The sequence below is a fragment of the Ammospiza caudacuta genome, chromosome 1 (genome assembly GCF_027887145.1).
Source record: "Ammospiza caudacuta isolate bAmmCau1 chromosome 1, bAmmCau1.pri, whole genome shotgun sequence".
Taxonomy (NCBI): Eukaryota; Metazoa; Chordata; class Aves; order Passeriformes; family Passerellidae; genus Ammospiza; species Ammospiza caudacuta.
The window spans coordinates 121,652,516-121,671,074 of record NC_080593.1 but is presented as its reverse complement, the minus strand read 5'-3'; the positions used below and the strand labels follow the sequence as shown (position 1 = coordinate 121,671,074).

At 37.1% G+C, this 18,559-nt stretch overlaps 1 protein-coding gene across 1 annotated transcript in view; it reads left to right on the top strand.

The window, feature by feature from the left end:
* The window catches only part of NCOA2 (nuclear receptor coactivator 2), a 188,564-nt gene that overhangs the window by 114,162 nt on the left and 55,843 nt on the right, over window positions 1-18,559 (top strand). Inside the window, exon 5 of the mRNA XM_058822034.1 lies at window positions 440-612. Coding sequence (XP_058678017.1) covers window positions 440-612 — 173 coding nt within the window. The remainder of the gene's footprint in view (window positions 1-439; window positions 613-18,559) is intronic.

Genomic DNA, 18,559 nt, shown 5'->3' with positions numbered 1-18,559 from the left:
TGCCATAAATTCACAAGGAGGCAGGGAGTATGGATTGCTCAGTGTAACTATTTAAGCTGTTTTATTTTCTCATGCACAATCACTGTATAATACTCTTTGGATTCTCAATGCCGTGTGGGAGGGATACTTGTAAATATTCAAATCCTGACGCCCCCCCCCTTCTCCCCCCCAAATAATCTTGTGTTTTCAATTTCTAATCCCAATCCTCTTTTGAAACAAAAACATGACTGCTGAAAAAAAATAAGTAACATCTTTTCTAATGCTCCTTTCCTTGTTCCAGAGGAAACCTTTCTGTGTGAGAAACTCCTAAGTTATGTATTGGTAGTGAGAGAGGTGTTTTTGTTAAACTACTGTCAAACCTTCTAAAATCACCTCTGAGCTGACCAGAAGACAAGTAAACTGACATTAAAGACAGAATTTTTATAAACTCCTCTTTCAGCCCTAAAAGAAGCACTGAGAAACGCAATCGTGAGCAAGAGAATAAATACATTGAAGAACTTGCAGAGCTGATTTTTGCAAATTTTAATGATATTGACAACTTTAACTTTAAACCTGACAAATGTGCAATCTTGAAAGAAACTGTGAAGCAAATTCGTCAGATAAAAGAACAAGGTAAGAAGACTAATTAATTGACTTGGAATATTTTGTCTTGATTGTTATTTTATTTTTGGCTAACCTGATAGTCTCTTCAGCTTTTTTTTAGCAAATTCCCATGTTTTTCATTAATCAGTAATGAATAATGCTGTAAAGTCATGTGAATAGAGTGTGTTAAGTATCATATTCAGTATTTTTAAAATAAGCTTCACTGAAAATTGTTTAGAGAGAGACTAAGTCGATCAGTCTGATGTGTGTGTCTAATGGAATTGAAATCACTTGTGCTTTCACAAAAGTTAAACTAGCAGATGGCTTTGGGGAAAAAAAACCACATACTTTTACATGGATGAGTAAGAATCCTTGCAAAAGAGAAGTGTCCAGGAGAGTGGGGTATGCAAGAGTTCTGCATACTCGTTTTGCTTTCTTTTGTTGGTATGAATAGATATTGTGGACTAAATTATCTGCGTCCTTTAAATGATGACATCATATCCTCAACTACAATAGATTTGAAACTATTCTAATCTCTAGATAGGGTCCTGTTATAAATGTAAACCACAGAACGTGACAGTTTTCTTCCTGTTTTTTGTCTAGAAGATTAGTTTTGTATTTCTTTTCTTTTGATATATTTCCTATTCAAAGAGAAAACCCAAATCTTTGAGAAACTTTAAATTTTTTGGAAGTGGGTTTTGTGGCACAGGTCTGTCTAGGCAGGCACACAGCAGGTGTTTGGGGCAGATTCAAATTCTTAAAGTGGGTGCATGTAATTTTTCTTTTAATGTAGAAGATTTATATCTCTTTGTAAACTGTGTTTAGAGTGATTTCTTTGATTTTCAAACAATTTGAACATCTTTCATTTTTTCGCTTTTCTGTGGGAAAATAATTTTTCCTTTTCCATACTGTGTGTGTAAAATTGTAAAAGTGGAGACCGCGTGTTTCATAATTTAGATATGTATTTATCTAAATACATAACTATATAAGTAGATCTACAGTTTTAGACTTCAGTCTGTTCAAAGCTAAATGGAAAGTGGAAGGAGACAGATTGTGTCAGTTGCCTCCAAAGTTCTGACTGATTAATCTTAAGGAGTGTTCTATTTCTCAGCTTGTTCTCCTCTTTTTTGCTGTTAGGTTGCTATGATTTTTAAAGTGGATATTCTAGTGATGTTGCCATGCCCCTTATTAGAAGTATACTTATTAACCTGACACAATGTCCATCATTGTTTTGCACCTTACTGGCTTTTGAAGTATTCTTTTTCCCTTATTTTCTTCATCCTTTTCTCAAATTGATTTTTTTTTTCCGTCACCAAGCAACACATACTCCTTATCTTTACCTGAAAAAAGGAAAAGGACCAAAAAATTGTGTTTTCCTGGGAAGTGGGTGCACAAAGGAAAATCTGCTAGTCCACTTTGGTAATTCTGTAAGCAGTTCTAGAAAATCTAGTCTGAAAATCTGGCTCTAACTCAGGGTAACTGTGTCAAATCCAGGGTTTTATTGTTTAGGACCAATATCACAACAATAGCTTTCATGAAACATGCACACTCACCAGACCAGGTGATATGTAAACTATTGAAGTCATCAAGGGCCAGAATTGTGCCAAAGCTGAACGTGCAGTTAGTTTTTTAAAGTCATAAAATCTCATTGCGAAAACAACTGAATATACAGTCCTAAAGATAGACTAAACTGCTGTGAGCACTGTTTATTTCAACAAGTAGAAGTAGTTTGCAGCCCTTGAGCAATAAAGACACTAAATTGCTCTTTTTGATGTTGATTTATTACACAAGGTTCTTCAGCTGAGGACAATTAGATGATCTGGTAACTGGGTATCCACATAAAACTCACAGCTGGTACAGACTGACTTTAAGCCTCTAAGGGGCACTGCAAAACACTGAGACCTTCAAGGTGTCATTAGTAGCATCTCAGAAGATCAGAATATTTGAAATTATTCCTTTGAGCTGATAAAGGTTTGATACCTATTCCTACATAGAAGCTACTTTTCCTTTTAAGAAAAATTCAACTGACAGCATACTCTGAAATGCAGTATTATTTTGAAACAGGCACTTCTTTAACAAAAACATCTCACATATACTAAGTGTCCAGGTTGCACAAACAGTACAGTCTACATGTACTTCTGTTCAGTGCCACAAAAAATCTGACATAAACAATGCAAACAGGTTGCAGACCTCGTGAGGCTATTACTGTTGCTCTCTCATGTTTTATAGGTAATTTATCACCTCACATTGGGAATCTTGCACTTGGATATGCTCATCGTTTAAATGTATTAACTTTTAGGTTGTTCCAAATCTTTCTGATTGGTCTTCCACTGTAAAGACCTGTTAGAACACCTTGACAACAGTCAAAAACTTGCATTATCTCTTTCTCAAACAAAAGTCAATAAAATAATGCTGTACTTGCATGAAGAGCCACAAGAGTCAGGTTGAAAACAATGTTTTATTGCAGTTGTTGTGTTGATTTTTGATGTTACGCAGAATACTTGTAGGACAAAACTAAATGAACGTCCTGAAACTCTTCTGTGATTTTACACTACATGGACAAATTAAGATGGCTTAGTGGTCATACAGTGGGTCTGCTCTGCATTTCTTCCAAAGCAGATTAGATTAAATTAGTGAGAACTTAATTTACAGTTTTATTATTTAGAAATTTTAGTAAAGAGGTTGTTTCTTTGAAATAAATACTAAAAATTCTAATTGCACCTAAAGGTCTAATTATTTACAAAAGCACAGTCAGTTATAAATACCTTGAAAAGCCACTGAAAGCAACAAGTTTTATAACTTCTACTGAGCTTTGTCAAGGAAACTTTATTCTAGGTTCTAGGAATGAGAACAAGGAAGGATGAAATGCAGATTGATATTTGTTTCCCATGTCAAGCTAGCTGGGCTGGTAGCTGAAAAAATAATGGATCTTTTGCTTTAATAATACTATATAATTTAGTATAATGTTATCCTGATCTATTTTATATGCAAATATATACTTGGAATACTTCATCTGTTATCTTTCTATCATTTCTCACAGTATATACTTCAAAGATTCCTAAGTTGTGGTATGTTAGAGATTCTGTTTATTACAATTTGAAGGCAAGTTATAAATGCGTGTGTAAAGCTAAATTCATTAAAAGAATTCAAGATATTTGGAAGATGTAACCATTGCATGGAGTTTTAATCTGGGTTTTGAAATGGTTTTAGTACTTGGGAAAGTGATGACAAGTTCTTTTTCGAAAGCCTAATTTTCTACCGAGTATGACTTTTATCATACTATATTACATGATGGGGTGGAGATTTTGTGAATGTCCAGAGGAGATGGAAAATTGTGATTATAGCATGAAGATGAAACAGAAGTTGTATTCATGTAAATCTTAAGTGGATCTCTCTATTGGGATTTGAGCCTTGTGTTTCAAGCACTTTGGAAAACATTCATTCAGTTTTTTATTTATAACATGAAAGTAATTTGGAACAGTTGTGTTGCATGGTGGTTGAGGTGTAAGCTCTCCTGTTGTTTGCAGTCCATGTTAAGGTTCTTGGAAAGGGTAATGGTCATGTATGTTACAGATGTGTTCATAATGTGTGCAGGCAAGTAAGTGCTGATTTCCACATGCTTAAAAAGCTTGTGTTAGACAAGTGTAAAGACCATTGGGAATAAACATTCCTTTATATCCTGGATGTCCAAGAAGCTATAAAGCCATTTGATTGTACTTAAGAAATATGCTTAGCAAAATAGTATCTGATTGATTTTAGGATCATATCTTATTTTAAGAAGCAACTTCAGCATTTAAGATACTAATTTCTGTCGTATAAGTACTGCTTAAAATGTTTTCTCATATCTGAAGACAACAGAATTCTGACAGTAAATAAAAGTAATCTGAATTTTCTTCTTCCTTAGTTGACAATCAGTTGAACTGTTTCACATCAATCTTATTTGATTTTATTCCAACAGTAGTCCTTTTCCTTCAGTCTTGTCACCAGCCTGACTCCCCTCATTGTGGTAGTGGGGGTTTTGTCATTATTTTTTGATTGCTTTGTCTCTGTTTATTTCAGGATTTTGTGGGGTTGTTTTGTTTAGTTCTGGGTTTTTTGTTTGTTTTTTTATTCTTCTTTTGGATATAAAGCAGGTTATAAAAATTAAACCCTTGCCCTTAGTTTGCATCTCCTTTTATCTGTCATGCTGGCCCTAGTCTCAGCAGGTAAATAACTCATCTTTTAAAGCAGAGACTATCTATCATATTTCACTGTTTGAACAACTCCTGCTTTTTAAAAAACTTTTAAATTTACTTTTCTACATTTTCTAGTTGTTCTTTAGCCTCCTGTGTGAATATCAGCAATGCAGTAGGTACAGAGGATACTGAAGATCACCTTAAGCTTCTTCAGCAGTTTCTGCAGCTAAGTCTCCTCTGACCTCTTTGGTTGGAGTGCTGAGGAATGTGTCCTGACAAAAGTGCAGGACATGGGGTTGTTTGGTTTTTTTTCCCAAGTCCCCTGAGTTCCTTTTATTAAACTCCAGGTCTCTCTCTCTTATTTCTCCCCTCCTATTCTCCAACCCTTTCTGTCTTCTGTAGCAATTTTTTACTGTGGCATCCACCTGTCTTATTTAGATTCACATACAGTGGGATATAATCTACTATGGTCAAGTACCCTCAAATATGATTTCATTTTCCTGCCAGTTCCATTTTCCTGCAGAGTCCAGTTTTCATGTGTCACTAGTTTCTGAAGAGGTTTTATGTTCTGTAGATCAGCTTTTCAGTGGTTCAGGGAAGGGATATTGGGTGGCAATTACCAGTCTAGCTGTTAATGTACATTTCTGAGATGTGAAACAGACCTTGTTTTCAGAATAGCCTTAAAAGACAGACCTTGGACAGAATGAATCACCATGTGAAAGCAAAATAGTGTTGGGAGAGGAAGAAGCGCTTGATGAAGAGAGACATGCATGGAAACCTGTATGAACTTTGAAAGAAGGCTTGTTGTTAATCATATTTATCTTCTTTTTCTGGTTTCACATTTGATAGCAAAACCAGTTTTTGCTTCCCTGTAGCAGTACTGTGTAATCACAGGGGCACTCCAGCAGGTAGTGCATTGTTGCCTCCAGCACCAGTACGCAAGTAAAATCACTTGCTAAAAGAAAGCAGCATGGTCTTAACACTGTAATGAGGTGTTGCTTTGGCTGCTGCTACTTTGAATTTATCAGATCTGAATTTAGATTCATATTTCACAAGGTATTTAAGCAACTGCCTAACTTTAAGCAGATGAGTAATCCCTGTTAAGTCAGTGGAACTACTTAAAGGTTCAAAGTTATGTGCATAAATATCTGGTAAAATCAGGATATTAAGGCAAGGGAGCATATGCAGACTTGTGTTTTCTTTGTTGGTTTTTGTTTTGCAAATATTTTACTAAGTCAATTTTACTGTAATTATATTTTATATTAATCATATTTGAGATGAGTTATTCAAATTTTATGCCAATTTTTGAATCTTCTTCTTTTTGAAGGAATTCTACATGGCTATGATTGTGTGGATATCCTATATTTTCAGTCTGATAGGATTTTAAGACTAAATTAAGAGTCACAGAAATTTGTGCTTGAAGTCAAGGAATTTATGCAGAGCATTTACAAAAAAAAAACCAACCCAAAACAACAACTATTACTGAATTTGCTTTGTTGTCTCCCCTGCCTACAGCTGAGAGTGATACATTGAAAATATCTTTGTTCTTCCTGTGTACATTGTAAGTCTTTCTGTCTAAGTATGTAGTTTATGTTGACTTTACTAGTTGCATGACTCCAGAGAACTACCAATTCACTGAATAATTTTAAGTGGTTTTAAAATGGAGACCATCAGTTTCTTTTCTGTATCTGATGAAAAGCAGTCCTTGGCCAGCAACCCATCAAGTGGGAGGCTTCCTGGTGTTTGCTTGTTTTATTGGAGTTGTGTATCATGGAGAATACTTAGCTTAAACCTTATCTACACATAAGTTAAGGCAGTTTAATGATATTAATATTCTTGTGTGGAGGCAGTGTTATAATGTAATTAATATTACTAACTGAATAAGAAGCTGAAGACACTTTATGACATATAACTGTGTCCACATTGGGATCAAACAATTAAGAGAGGGGGATTGTTCAGCATGGAGTGGAGAAGGCTCTGGGGAGGCCTTATTGCAGCCTCTCAATGTGTAAAGGAGGCTTAACAAGAAAGGCAGAGAGACTTCTTACTGAGACCTGTAGTGCCAGGCAGTGGTTTTGAGTGGGAAGATTGGACTTCTTCATTGTGGAAGAAGTTCTTTATTGTGAGAGCAGAGTGGGTTGGCCAGAGAAGTTGTGGATACACCATCCCTGGAGGTGTTCAGAGCCAGATGGGATGAGGCTTTGAGCAGCTTGTCTGGTGAAGATGTTCCTGCCCATGGCAGGAGGGATGACTAAGTGATTTTTAAAGCTCTCTTCCCAGCTGAGCTAGTCTGTGATTTTATGATTCTCTTTCTTCAAGAAGACAGATTAAAATTATCAAAAGTGCAGGCTTCAAACTAACCTGTGGAAAATAAGTCAGCTGTTGAAAAGCCCTGGTTTCACCATGCCTGCCCTCCTCCTGATCATGAGTTTCCATTTCCTCCCTACCATGACAGTAGCATTTCTGCAGCTGTGTGGTGAGCCTGAGCAGTGGTTTTGACGGGGCCTGAGGATTGTAGAGGTTGTAGAGGATCTGTCTCACCCTGGGTCCCTGGTGGGGCCCCACTCCCACGCAGTCCAAGTGTGCCAGCCATGGCTGAGCTAAGGGCCAATGGCCACAGCTGTCCTGGTGGTGTTGGGCATTGCAGGGTGTCACGTCATGGCTGTCACCTAACGAGACATTCCTCCTGACCGTGGGCTTCAGCTTAGTCAGTGATGGATGACTTCCATGCCAGAGAGAATTTGCTTGAAGTTTTAGATTGAAAATCTAAACTTTGACTTCAAATTATGGGTCAAAGTTGAAACAAAACTAGATGTTACTCTTAGCTGTTGAGGTGCTGGTCTTTTTCAGGTAGAAATAGTCATTACTGGCAAGTGCTACAGGAAAACTTTCTTGTTTGTTTTGCATCCTACTTATATTTGCTTTTCTTTGGTCTTTGTGTTCTTTCATAAATTTGAAATGTCCAAGAGAAAAAAAAATAGTTCAAACTAGCAAAGTGTGGCTGTTTGTTTTGTATTATATAGCTGCAAAGATGATTGCAGTGTAAGAGGTTGTGATCTGTAACACCAATGCTTGGAAAGCTATAAAGGACTGAGCTGCTTCTCCTATATTTAACCTTCTTTGGGGGATATTGTCAAGTATTCCCTCTTTGTTCTTTACAGGAATATCTTCATTAACATTTTGGTTTAGTTACTTTAATATGTAGTGATCATATTATGGTCTATGTACTCTGGGATTGTAGAAAAAATTTCTTGCATAAGAGAGATGGAGACATCTCTCCTTGAAATTTTGGGTTTTGGCGGCTGCCTCCTTGGTAAGTGTATTGTTCTCAGACTGCATTTAAATTGTCACTGAGCAATTTAAACTTCAAAACTTTACATGTTCATTCAGCGGGTTTTTTGCAGTTTAACATGTAATCTTGTGAACTGTTAATACCATAAATTCATTCAGCATTTTTATTTGAGGGTAAAACAAAATGCAGAAATATAGACTGACACCCATCCCTGCACAATATGGACTAAGCTTTTGAGTCTAGTGTTTCTCACCAGCTGTTCTGTCTTTAGAGGTGTGATCAGAAACAAAGGCTGAGTTTAGGTGCTAAAAAATAAATGCTGAGTTTAGGTTTTAAAGAACAATTGTAGCCTTCTGATTTGAGTCCTAATGATAATGGTTTTAGTCCCTTGTTGCTGGATGGTTTGCATTGTAAAATATGCTGACTGTAGAACACCAAATCTTGCTATGTGCTTTAGGTTATGAATGCAACGTCTTAATCTCAGCAGTACATAAAGCAAGTAAATGAAGGAGACTTCATGTTACCTTGGCTTTCTGTCTGCAGCTTAATTTATGGAGTAGCAAATTAATTCACTGTGAATAGTGATGATACTTCAGTCAAAAAAAATCATCTATTTAAGGAATCTAGCTTTTGTTACACAGCTTTTATATTTTCTTTTTAAAGACTGCAGCTTGAAAAGCAATAATATAATATTTACTCACAATAGGGTGCAATGCCTTTCATACCATGTTTGAATCCTGAAAACCTGTGGATTCACAGCACATTGAAGAAGCATTGATCAAAGGCTTCTCTGTGTTCAAACTAGGACCAAGATAATTGCATCTGTTCTAAGTCATGCATTTTTTTATTGCTGTAAAGCATTCTGTGTATGGACAGTTAGTTGGAAATAGGGATCCTTGAATATGAAATCATCAAGGATATGTAAAACAATGTCAGCTATTACTGCTTCAGCTTTCAGTTTCTTTTATGAAAGCCCTCAATGGACAACTGGGGGAAAATTACAGACTGAAGATTGAAGGGTGACATGGCAAGTGATCACTTGCTTGCTCTGTCATGAACACTGTTGAGCTCATAGTGAATGCCCCCAGACAAGGGACTAGAGAGTCAATACATATATGATTTCTGTTTCCTTCCATCATTATGGGATGTTGGCACATCTCTGTGTATTTTACAAGACAAGGGGTACTCTTAATATATCCCCCGCACACTTAACCACACGCTTACTCTCCTTTCCTTCTTTAACTTGCACAACATCAGAGGAGGGGAAAGGGGAGACAGAAGAGTACATAAATTTAAGTTCTGCTAAAGTAGACAACTCCATAAACCATAAATCCATTAAGCAGATACTCCATAACTGGAGGTGCTTCAGCTATGCCCATGTTATCTGAATAAGTATCCACATGCTTCTTTGGACCAAGCAGCCGTATCGTGCATCCCTTCACTGAGGCTCAGGTCATCTCAGAGCAGAAATGCATGTCCGTGCACCTTGCTTTGCTCACTGGCATGAACCAGAATGGAGCTCCACAGTGTGCCTGCCGCAGAGGACTCCAGCACACAAAGGCAGGATGCTGCCTCACAGCTGGAATTGGTGACTGACTCATACGGAAGGGGCAGATTGTTAATGGGAGGTTAGCTGAAATCAGGAGTGGCTTAATGAAGGAATTGGTAGGTTCTGTTAGCTCTCTCAAAGAAATCTGAATGTTCTTCAAAAGATTCAGTGGAAGTTCTTGTCATGATCCAGGAGTTGGTGTGAAATATTTTGGGATGTGTTACAGAGAGTGGCTAGGCAGTTAGAATGGTCCCTTGTCATCTTAAGATATGTGATCCTGAAGAGCACTAGCCTTATACCAGTACATTTTTTCCTGAGGCACAATTTCCTAGAAAGACTTGGAACAACCTGCAATTCCCATGATTCTACTGAGGGAGATGACTTCCAGAGACAAATTAGGTGTGGGCCTATATTCAACACTGAAGAGGAAGTGTGTTTAAATATAGCATTTAATCTACTTGGAAATTTAAAAAAAAAAAAAAAAGAGGAAAAAATATCAAGGTTGTAATTTCTAAATATAGATTGAAAAACTCAGAGGGACCCTCATTTAGATTTTTCTTGGTTTGTTTATTTTGATGTTTGGTGGAAAAAACAGCAAGGTATTTTGTGCCAATCACATGAAATTCTTCCTGTCTTGGTTCTTTTGTATAAAGCCTTTCATCATCTTGGGTTGAAGGAAAGATTTGAATGTTTGGGGCTTTTTTCTGTCTTTAGTTGTTTCTTCATATTCCCATTGACTCCTCTGAATGCAATGCTCCCTGTCACTAATTGTCAAAAATGGAGTTTTGTATTGGATGGGTTTTCTTTATATTTTCAAATTTCCCCCCATTTTTTGAAGGGTTTTATTTTTAAGCCTGCACTGTTTTCTCTTCGGTAATTGTCCTGTGTTTTTTGGTTTTTTTCGTGCCTTCTCCAGTCCTGCTATCTTTTGCCTTTCGTGTGGCTTTAGCCATAATTTTATGACCAGCAACACCACTCCTGTGACAGTTTTATTCCATTCACTATCATCCCTCTGATAATGTTTTTACTCTTGGTTGCTGTGATGAGAAATCATCAAATAGTTTAGGGAATGTGACAAAAGTTACTAGTGAATTGCTGAGTGTTACACTGATGAAAATCAAGGATTATTGTGATTACTATTGAGCTTGAAAGTTGAGCCGCCATCTGTCTATCTGCAAGAGGTGCTAATTTTAAGTGAACATTGTAGTACAGATTGTCAGGCCATTGTAGTTAATGTTCAAAATATAATTATGTGTTTGCAGTTGGCAATCTAAAATGTAAATATGCCCAGTAAGCTTTTTTCCCATTACTTTTTTGTATCAGTGATACAGGCAGAGAAGCCAGTCTGTAAAACCTTTATTAAATATAACTGAGGGAGGATATTGGCTTTCTCAGGGTCATTGTGAATTATGGTGCAAGAATACTCTTCCTTTCCCTGAGCTATGTGATGGTCATGGGCATTGCCACTTGTTCTTTCTTTGGAGGTCAGACAAGGAGCATATATCCTTTATCTCAGCAGCTTAAATGCTTTCCAAAGAAAGGGGTATGGTTTCTCTATTGTTTTTATGGGGATTTTTGTTGGGTTAGTTGGTTGGTTTATTTAATAAGGACTTTGGCCCCAGTATTCTTCAGTGTTTAGGCTGAGGTGAGCACATAATACTGTGGAAATAACAGCTGTTATGCCAAAGGTCTCACCTGTTGGTGTTTTAATGGGTAAAATGTAAAACGAGGAGCAGGCACCCATATTCCCTTTTGCAGGCACATAAGTACCTTGGAGACTGGAGGAAAATGTTCTGGATTATCACTTCTGATGTAATGCTCAGGCTTGGCTGCAGACCTGCATTACCGGCCTTCGTGCCAGGGAGGGACATGGCTGGAGGCAGACCGTAATCTTCAACGGTTCCTGGTTAAAGCTGCATATGTTCAGCGTTTTCAGGGTGATGATTGTCCAGCAAGGGCCCCTCACTCCGAGCCTGTGCCATGTCAGGAGTTTGGGGCTGGGAAGAGCAGCCAGACTGCAGAGCTGGCTGGGCAGCACCTGCCGGCACAGCATGGAGCGTCCTCTGCTGAGCTCCTGGTTGTCCATGGGGAACTCTTGGGGAACTGTTAAAACAGCTCCAAATTTCTTCTCAGAAGAGAACTGGTAAAGCTCACTGAGAAAAGAGAGAAAACAATACCATTAGTGTTTAATCATTTTCCTGTTTATGGATTATACTGACATATTTCAGACTGGGTGCAGATCCCTGCTTCATGAATCTAAGTTAGAGATACAGAAACGGGAGCGCCTAATTAATTAAGTTTTAAGTGTGATAGAGTCTGTTGAAGGGAGCCCATTTGTATCTATCAGTGCTATTAGCAGGCATTTTAAAATGTCTGCTAATTAATATGTGACAGAATAAATTAATACAATTGAGGTTAAAAGTGACTTTGTCTGGATGTAAATCATAGCAACAAGATAAGCCAAGATTTTCTAGGGTAATGAAAAAAGATCTCTTCATTTTAGAGAATATTTTAAGCAATGCAGGTTAATAATCTTACCTTTCTTCCCACAGCCACCTGTACTGTACCTGAAGTAATGTAGCCACTGTTGAAATATATGAAAATTATCTTAACACAGTTTTGTGAAGGACTTGGATTAAAAAATCCCTTTAAATAACTAACATGCAGAAATAAGCAGTTTCTTCTAGGAAGGTTTTGGTTTTCCATCTGCTTTCCTTGCAGTAATAGGAAAGTTTCTGTTTCTAAATTGCCTTGAAATTTTGGCTGAGGCCTCTGATGGTGGGTTAGATGAGTAAGGAGAGGGGCCCAAGCTTCTATTTCTGAACACTGGGCTGTTATAGAAGAAAACTTTGCTTGTCCTTAATGATTTAGAGGTTTTTTGCAAAAAGATTTATCTACCATAATCTGGACTATTAGAAACAGTAGGAGCCCTGTAATCCATGTTAACATGGACACATTAAATTAAAGCTGTTTCTGTTCTTTCTTAGCTGTCTTCAATTATCTGTGCTCCTTTTTGGCCTACGCTTTATTATGGAAACTTCTTTCATAGGGAGCTCATGATCCATTATATTTCTTTTTTGTGGGCCACATTAGGTCTCTTGAAAACTTACGCAGTTGTCAGTGGCAGTTTATAAAAGCAAGAAGATCTTTGCCTGTTTTTGTGGATGATCTGGTGTGTCACAAAGATTTATTATCAGCATCCTAAAATAAGACAGATATTTTGTAATCATGGCAATGTGGCACTCAAAGAAAGCAAGTCATCTGTTTCCTTTTAACAGCTGGTTGAGTACAGAAGAGTTAGGCTTCAAGAAATAGAGTCTGTCTAGATTAATACTCCTCTCTAGTATGTTATTTTGGCCTAAGTTTTGGAAACCCAAAAGTTTAATTAGCTTGGCAACTGCATCTACAGATTCTAGTCTAAAGTGTTAACCCTTGTATCTTTATTTTCAAAATCTGGCCAGTGTTTTAACATGTCAGAGAACCAATTAGAGGCTGTTAACATTTGTAAAAGCAATATATTCTTTCTGAGACCATGGTGGAGCCCTGTTTGGAATAAAATTATCAGATTCTGCCATGTTTTTTGTCTTTGAAAACATTAGCTCAGCCAAAATGTTAAAGAACACTGGACTTCCCACCATTTAGACATTTATATCAATACTGTTTTGAGAGATGAATTATCAAAATAAGATGAGGTTACTCATTTGGTAAATATCTAACACTTATAAAATTGCAAATGCCAAGAAATACAGTAAATTTTTCTGTCCTAATTCAGCACATACCAAAGAAAATAATTACTTTGTTAAACGAAGTGATGCCAAATATTTGTATCTCATTTTTCGGTGCAGAGGTCAGTTAGCTTGGCTCTTTCTTTTGAAATGCAGCCATATTAATGTAACAGATTTTAAGTCAGTGCTGATGGCTGTGCAGCATTTGTTATCATGCACAGTTGAGTAGTTTACGTGAGTGTTTTGAAATCATGTAAATAGCAACAGATGCAAAACCGTTTCCTGGATGTGTTTGTGTGTACAGCTACAGATACATATATTTGAATCTGCTTATCTGATTCTAGCACAGAATAATAAGTGACTGATTAAATTCAGGGTATTTTGGGGTAAGGCACTGACAGCCAATGTGCTTAATCTAACACATGTACTCCTTTATTGTTTGAGTACTGTATTTTGGTCATATATTAAATACTGTAAATGACACTGTACTCAATCAGATATTTGTGATTATACTGGTTACTAGACATTCTTAGGAAATGTAAATGCAAAAAGAGAATCCCAAACCCCTGTATTTAAAAATGCATTTTAAAACCAGTGAAAATTAGAAATTCTCAGCATCATCCCGGATTTTGGCCATTTGATAAGGACATTTCCTGGGCAGGGCACCTTTGATGATTAATTTATTTAGATATTTCCCTAATCAGTCTGTATACACTATAAAGACAGTGTTGGTGGTCTTTTGGGGGAAAAGATGATATCTTTAAAACACAGGAATACATGTACCTTTAATTTTTCTGTTTGCAAGTTAAGCACAACCTTTCATTTCATATAAAAGCATATGTTGAACATACTCAAATATTTTAATAATAAGACAGGTCTAAAAATGTTGCAGGAGTAAAGCTATATCCAGTTATATTTCTTTCCATCTTTTTGAAAACTTTGTGGAAAAGGTTAATGTTGCAGCATGTCCAGGGATTCAACAGGTGATAGTCATGATGGAGGCTTAATTCCGTGTTCTGGAGATGAAAAATAACTTTCCACTCACAATGTGGTAGTTTGACACATCATCACAAGTTCAAATGAGGCATGGGGTGAGGAACAGTTTCTGGATTCAGGGTTCCTTTCAGTCTTAAGAAAGGATTTCACATAAAGGGTAATACAGCAATTGTCCTCCTGTGTCTTTACTGATAAATAAAAATACTAGAAATAATACCACCAAAGAATTTATTTTAATTGCTCCATTGTTTCATATTTTTATTGTATGCTGGGGATGGATCAAGCCATTGAGGATTTGGGGTCCCAGATAGGACATTTCTCTTTCGTCTTCACTTGAGCAGCAGCAGAGAAAGGGTTGTAAATCTGGGTTTTACTGCAGTCCCCAGTCCTTAACTTACCAGAGACTAGGAGCCTTCTGAGGTGATACCAGGTAAGAATAATCTCTTGCTCACTGCATTAAGTAGATAGATCTGCAGAAAGTAGGTACGAAGTTCTGTAAATAATACATATTTACATATAAATAACAACATCACTTTCAGCTGTCACTGTTATATCCAAGAGTTAGCAATCTTCATATATGTTATTTAAGTGTGTTTATGGATGGGATTCTGCCTTGGTGCTCTGAGTGGTGCCATGTGCCAGAAATTGAGCACTGCAATACCCCTCATGGGGCTTGGAGACAACTGGATCCTGGGGCCAGGGCAGAAGGAGTGGGCACTTCCACTGCTGCCACTTTCTGCTTCCTCACTTCCAAGAAGCAGACCACTGAGTTTTGTAATAATGAGAAGGAAAAGAGGTCATAGATGTTGATGAAAGCAAAGACAGCAAAATGAGAGGGAGGAAGAAACCAAGGAGAAGGTAGTAAAATGCTTATTAAAGTATTTAGCAAAAAAATACATATAGAGATAATAGGCTTCTGTCCCTCCAGCAATTAAATATTATCCTTGGTAAGTTGAATTTCATTATTTTTGTCCTTGTTCCAGTTTAACTGAGCTGGGGGCAATTATTTTGCAGGCAGTCCTTCTTACAGGAGGTGTATTGAGTGACAAAAATGCTGACTTGTACAAAAAAAGAATGATGGCAAAATGTCAGAATTATTAAGAGACAAAACTAGTATTAATTTTAGGTGTTATTACTTCCATTTGTTGCTATTCCAAATTTCATCATGGGTTTTCACTGCTTGTTTTCTTTTCAGTGTCCATGAAAATTTTATATGCTGGCTACTGTTACTGAATTTTCTAAGAGCAAGACTTCACTCAAAGCCTGTAAAGCTGCACGAATGTTTGCCTATATTTGATGGGTTTGTGAGAATATGAAGCTTTCCATAGAGTTAGTGCCTTAATGGTGCTCCTTTAGCATGGGAAGGTGGGGCAGGTATGTGTGGGACTGGAGAGCAGCTGCACCACTTAGAGCAGCTTGCGCTGGAAAAAGAAACCACAACGTTGTAAGTGCTGCTGCTCCTGAGCGAGTAATTTCACTTACGGCTTTCCAAGGGCTTTTAGCTCAAACCCTAGGGTCATTTACCATTTAAGTGTGCTTCCACCAGCAGCAGTAAATATGAAGCTAAACCATGTGGATGTGATGAGCAGAACAGAACACGGGCAGATGAGCTGGGCAGGCGAGCGTGCAGTGGGAGTGCAGCCCTTCCCAAGCAGAGGGGAGCCGGGCTGACAAGAGGGCTGTGTCAGGGAGGTGGGCAAAGCTCTGCTCCCAGTGAATAAACGTGCTGAGAAAAAGTGCAGCTGTGCTTTTTTAATATGCACTGCAGGAGATTTCAGCAGCCTGATGATATATCATGCATTAATGTTGAAAAGATAAACACATTTGGAGAGCACAGGAAGGCCTTGTGTTTTTATGTTAGCAGAATGCTTCCTAATGAATAAGAACGTGCTGCTGGCTTCACAGAGCCATATGGCAGCTTTTCTAATTTTAGTTCGGTGCAGATGCATAATTCTCCCTTGTTTTACCTCCTAAAACCTTCCTGAGATGTTGCATAGTTTTTCCTGTAAGACTTGATCTATAGTTTCTGGGGGAAAATATGTATTCAAGAGTCTAAGAGCCGCTTTGCTCTGGACAGATGTGTGCTGTGTGATGAAAGAGCAACCTCACTATATAATCACTTCCCTAAAATAGTAGCTAACTTTATTCACAAGGATGGGATAAGCTGGTGTTAAAATTGATTGCTGAAATAGTTGCTGTTTCTTAGGCACTGCTGTTTTGAAAAATTGCTTGCTTTCAGGGAATAAAAACAACTTGTGTTGAGGCAATGGGAACTGGGTGAGGACGTGCATGGGGATATCAAGTTTCAAGTGAGCCATGGATTGCAGTGCTTTGAATTACACAGCTACAAGGCAGAGCTGCTTTCCCTGTGGTTAACCAAGCATCAAAATAACTTGCATGTTCTTCACTGCTTTACTTCATCATGTGTAGTGATCCAAAACTACTCACATTACCAAATACAATTTTTTGGGTTTTTTCTCTTTTTTCTTTTATTCAAGTTGGTACATTTGAAGGCACTTTCTGTACAGCCCTATTCATGTTAAAAACCTCCTGTCCATTACCAGAGTCAATACAATTACTTAGCAATAGTCATACACAGATGTTATTGCATCTAATATTTGCAATGTTATTTAATCTAATGCTCAAAACTGTAAGGTCAGCTAAAATATGGCCTTTGCTAAGTATACTTTCTATTTTATATTAGCCTTAGTTTTTAATACTGTATCTACCCTTACCTTTGGACAGTTAGATACTTCTGCGTTTTTGATTGTTTGGATGTTACTTTTGCACAGCAATTGAGAAAGATCATGCAGGGCAAACTTAGATATATGAATTAGGCAAGACAAGAGTTGTTGGCTAATACTTGCCAAAAATGGAAAAGATGAGTTGTTTTCTAGATAGTTCCAGTGTAAAATTTAATTGCGTGTTTCAGCTTTGTATAGCGTTTAGATTCACTTTCAACTGATGTTCCTGTTACTGTTATAAGGATCTTGATTTGTATGATTTTTAATTTTTTTTGAAAAGGGCAGAGTTGAGTTTTCTAGTGTCACTTATTAAAATCTCTTTGTTTATATTTTTTATCTATTGTACAGAAAAGGTATGTGATTTGAGATAAGTGTGGCATTTCAATAGCAATTCCAGAAAATTACAAAGAGCAGGAATTGCATATAGGGCATCTGGAAACCCTGTTTTAAACACTATTGGATAGTGAACTTGAATTTACCTGTTACAGGGTATTTGGGGGTTTTTTGTTTGGTTTTTTTTTTTTTGCTTAACCTTTTTTTTTTTTGGTGGTTTTTAGAGCATGGGTTTTTGTCTGCCCAGCATTTCACCAGCATCTCTTTTTTGCTGTTCTTGTTCTGTGAAGAGCCTTAAATGTTGCTCCAGTGAAAAATAAGCTACATCTGTGTTGATGCAAATTTTCGCTTTCAAATTATGCTTCATCTTTTTTGAAATTCCTGCAGAGGCTAAATTTTGCTCTTTTAGTTTAAAAATGCCTCTTGGTTTTGCAGAGAGCACGAAGGGGGAAATATTTCTGTAGCAGGTTTCCTTAAGGAAGTTGGAGCAGAGCTTGAATACAGACAAAGAGAGCTTTTTGAGTGGTTCAGCTGGTCCTGCCGGCCCACCTGTAGGAAAGTAGAGTTTGAAACACAACCAAGAGAAGGTGATGCCTGTCATTAGCACTTCAGAGTCTGCTGTCAGAAATGCAGAGAGAAGTGACATAGTTTGAGTTGGGAGGATGGAAAACCAAGAGGGCTTGCTAAGTTAAAATGTAGCAGGAGACTTCCAACTATTGCTTTTGGCTTCTATTTCTCTGACTTATGAATTTCTGTTAAACTAATGTGATTTCACAAAGGTTTGCTTTCAGAATCTGGAATGAGCTTTAAATAAAGCTTGAGGCTTCCCACTCATATATTTGTCAGAAAATATTTTTGAGGGCTTTTTTTTCTTCTTTATTCTGTATGTTAAATGTAGAAAAGTAAATATAGTTTATGATCACTAGGAAGATGCCCAATTGAAAATATTAATATGTATTTTAGTATAATACAGCTTATGCAATTGTAAACATCTCCACAGTTTAAAGTCTAAATTACGCACATCACTAAAATACTACATAATTGGATGTATATATTCTTTGTAGTATCTCTCTCAGGGGTACTTGTATTTTATTTAAATTTTTTTCTCTCTCTAGGCTAAACTCTTAATTGAGCAGAGCTAATAATTATTTAATGTGCTTCAA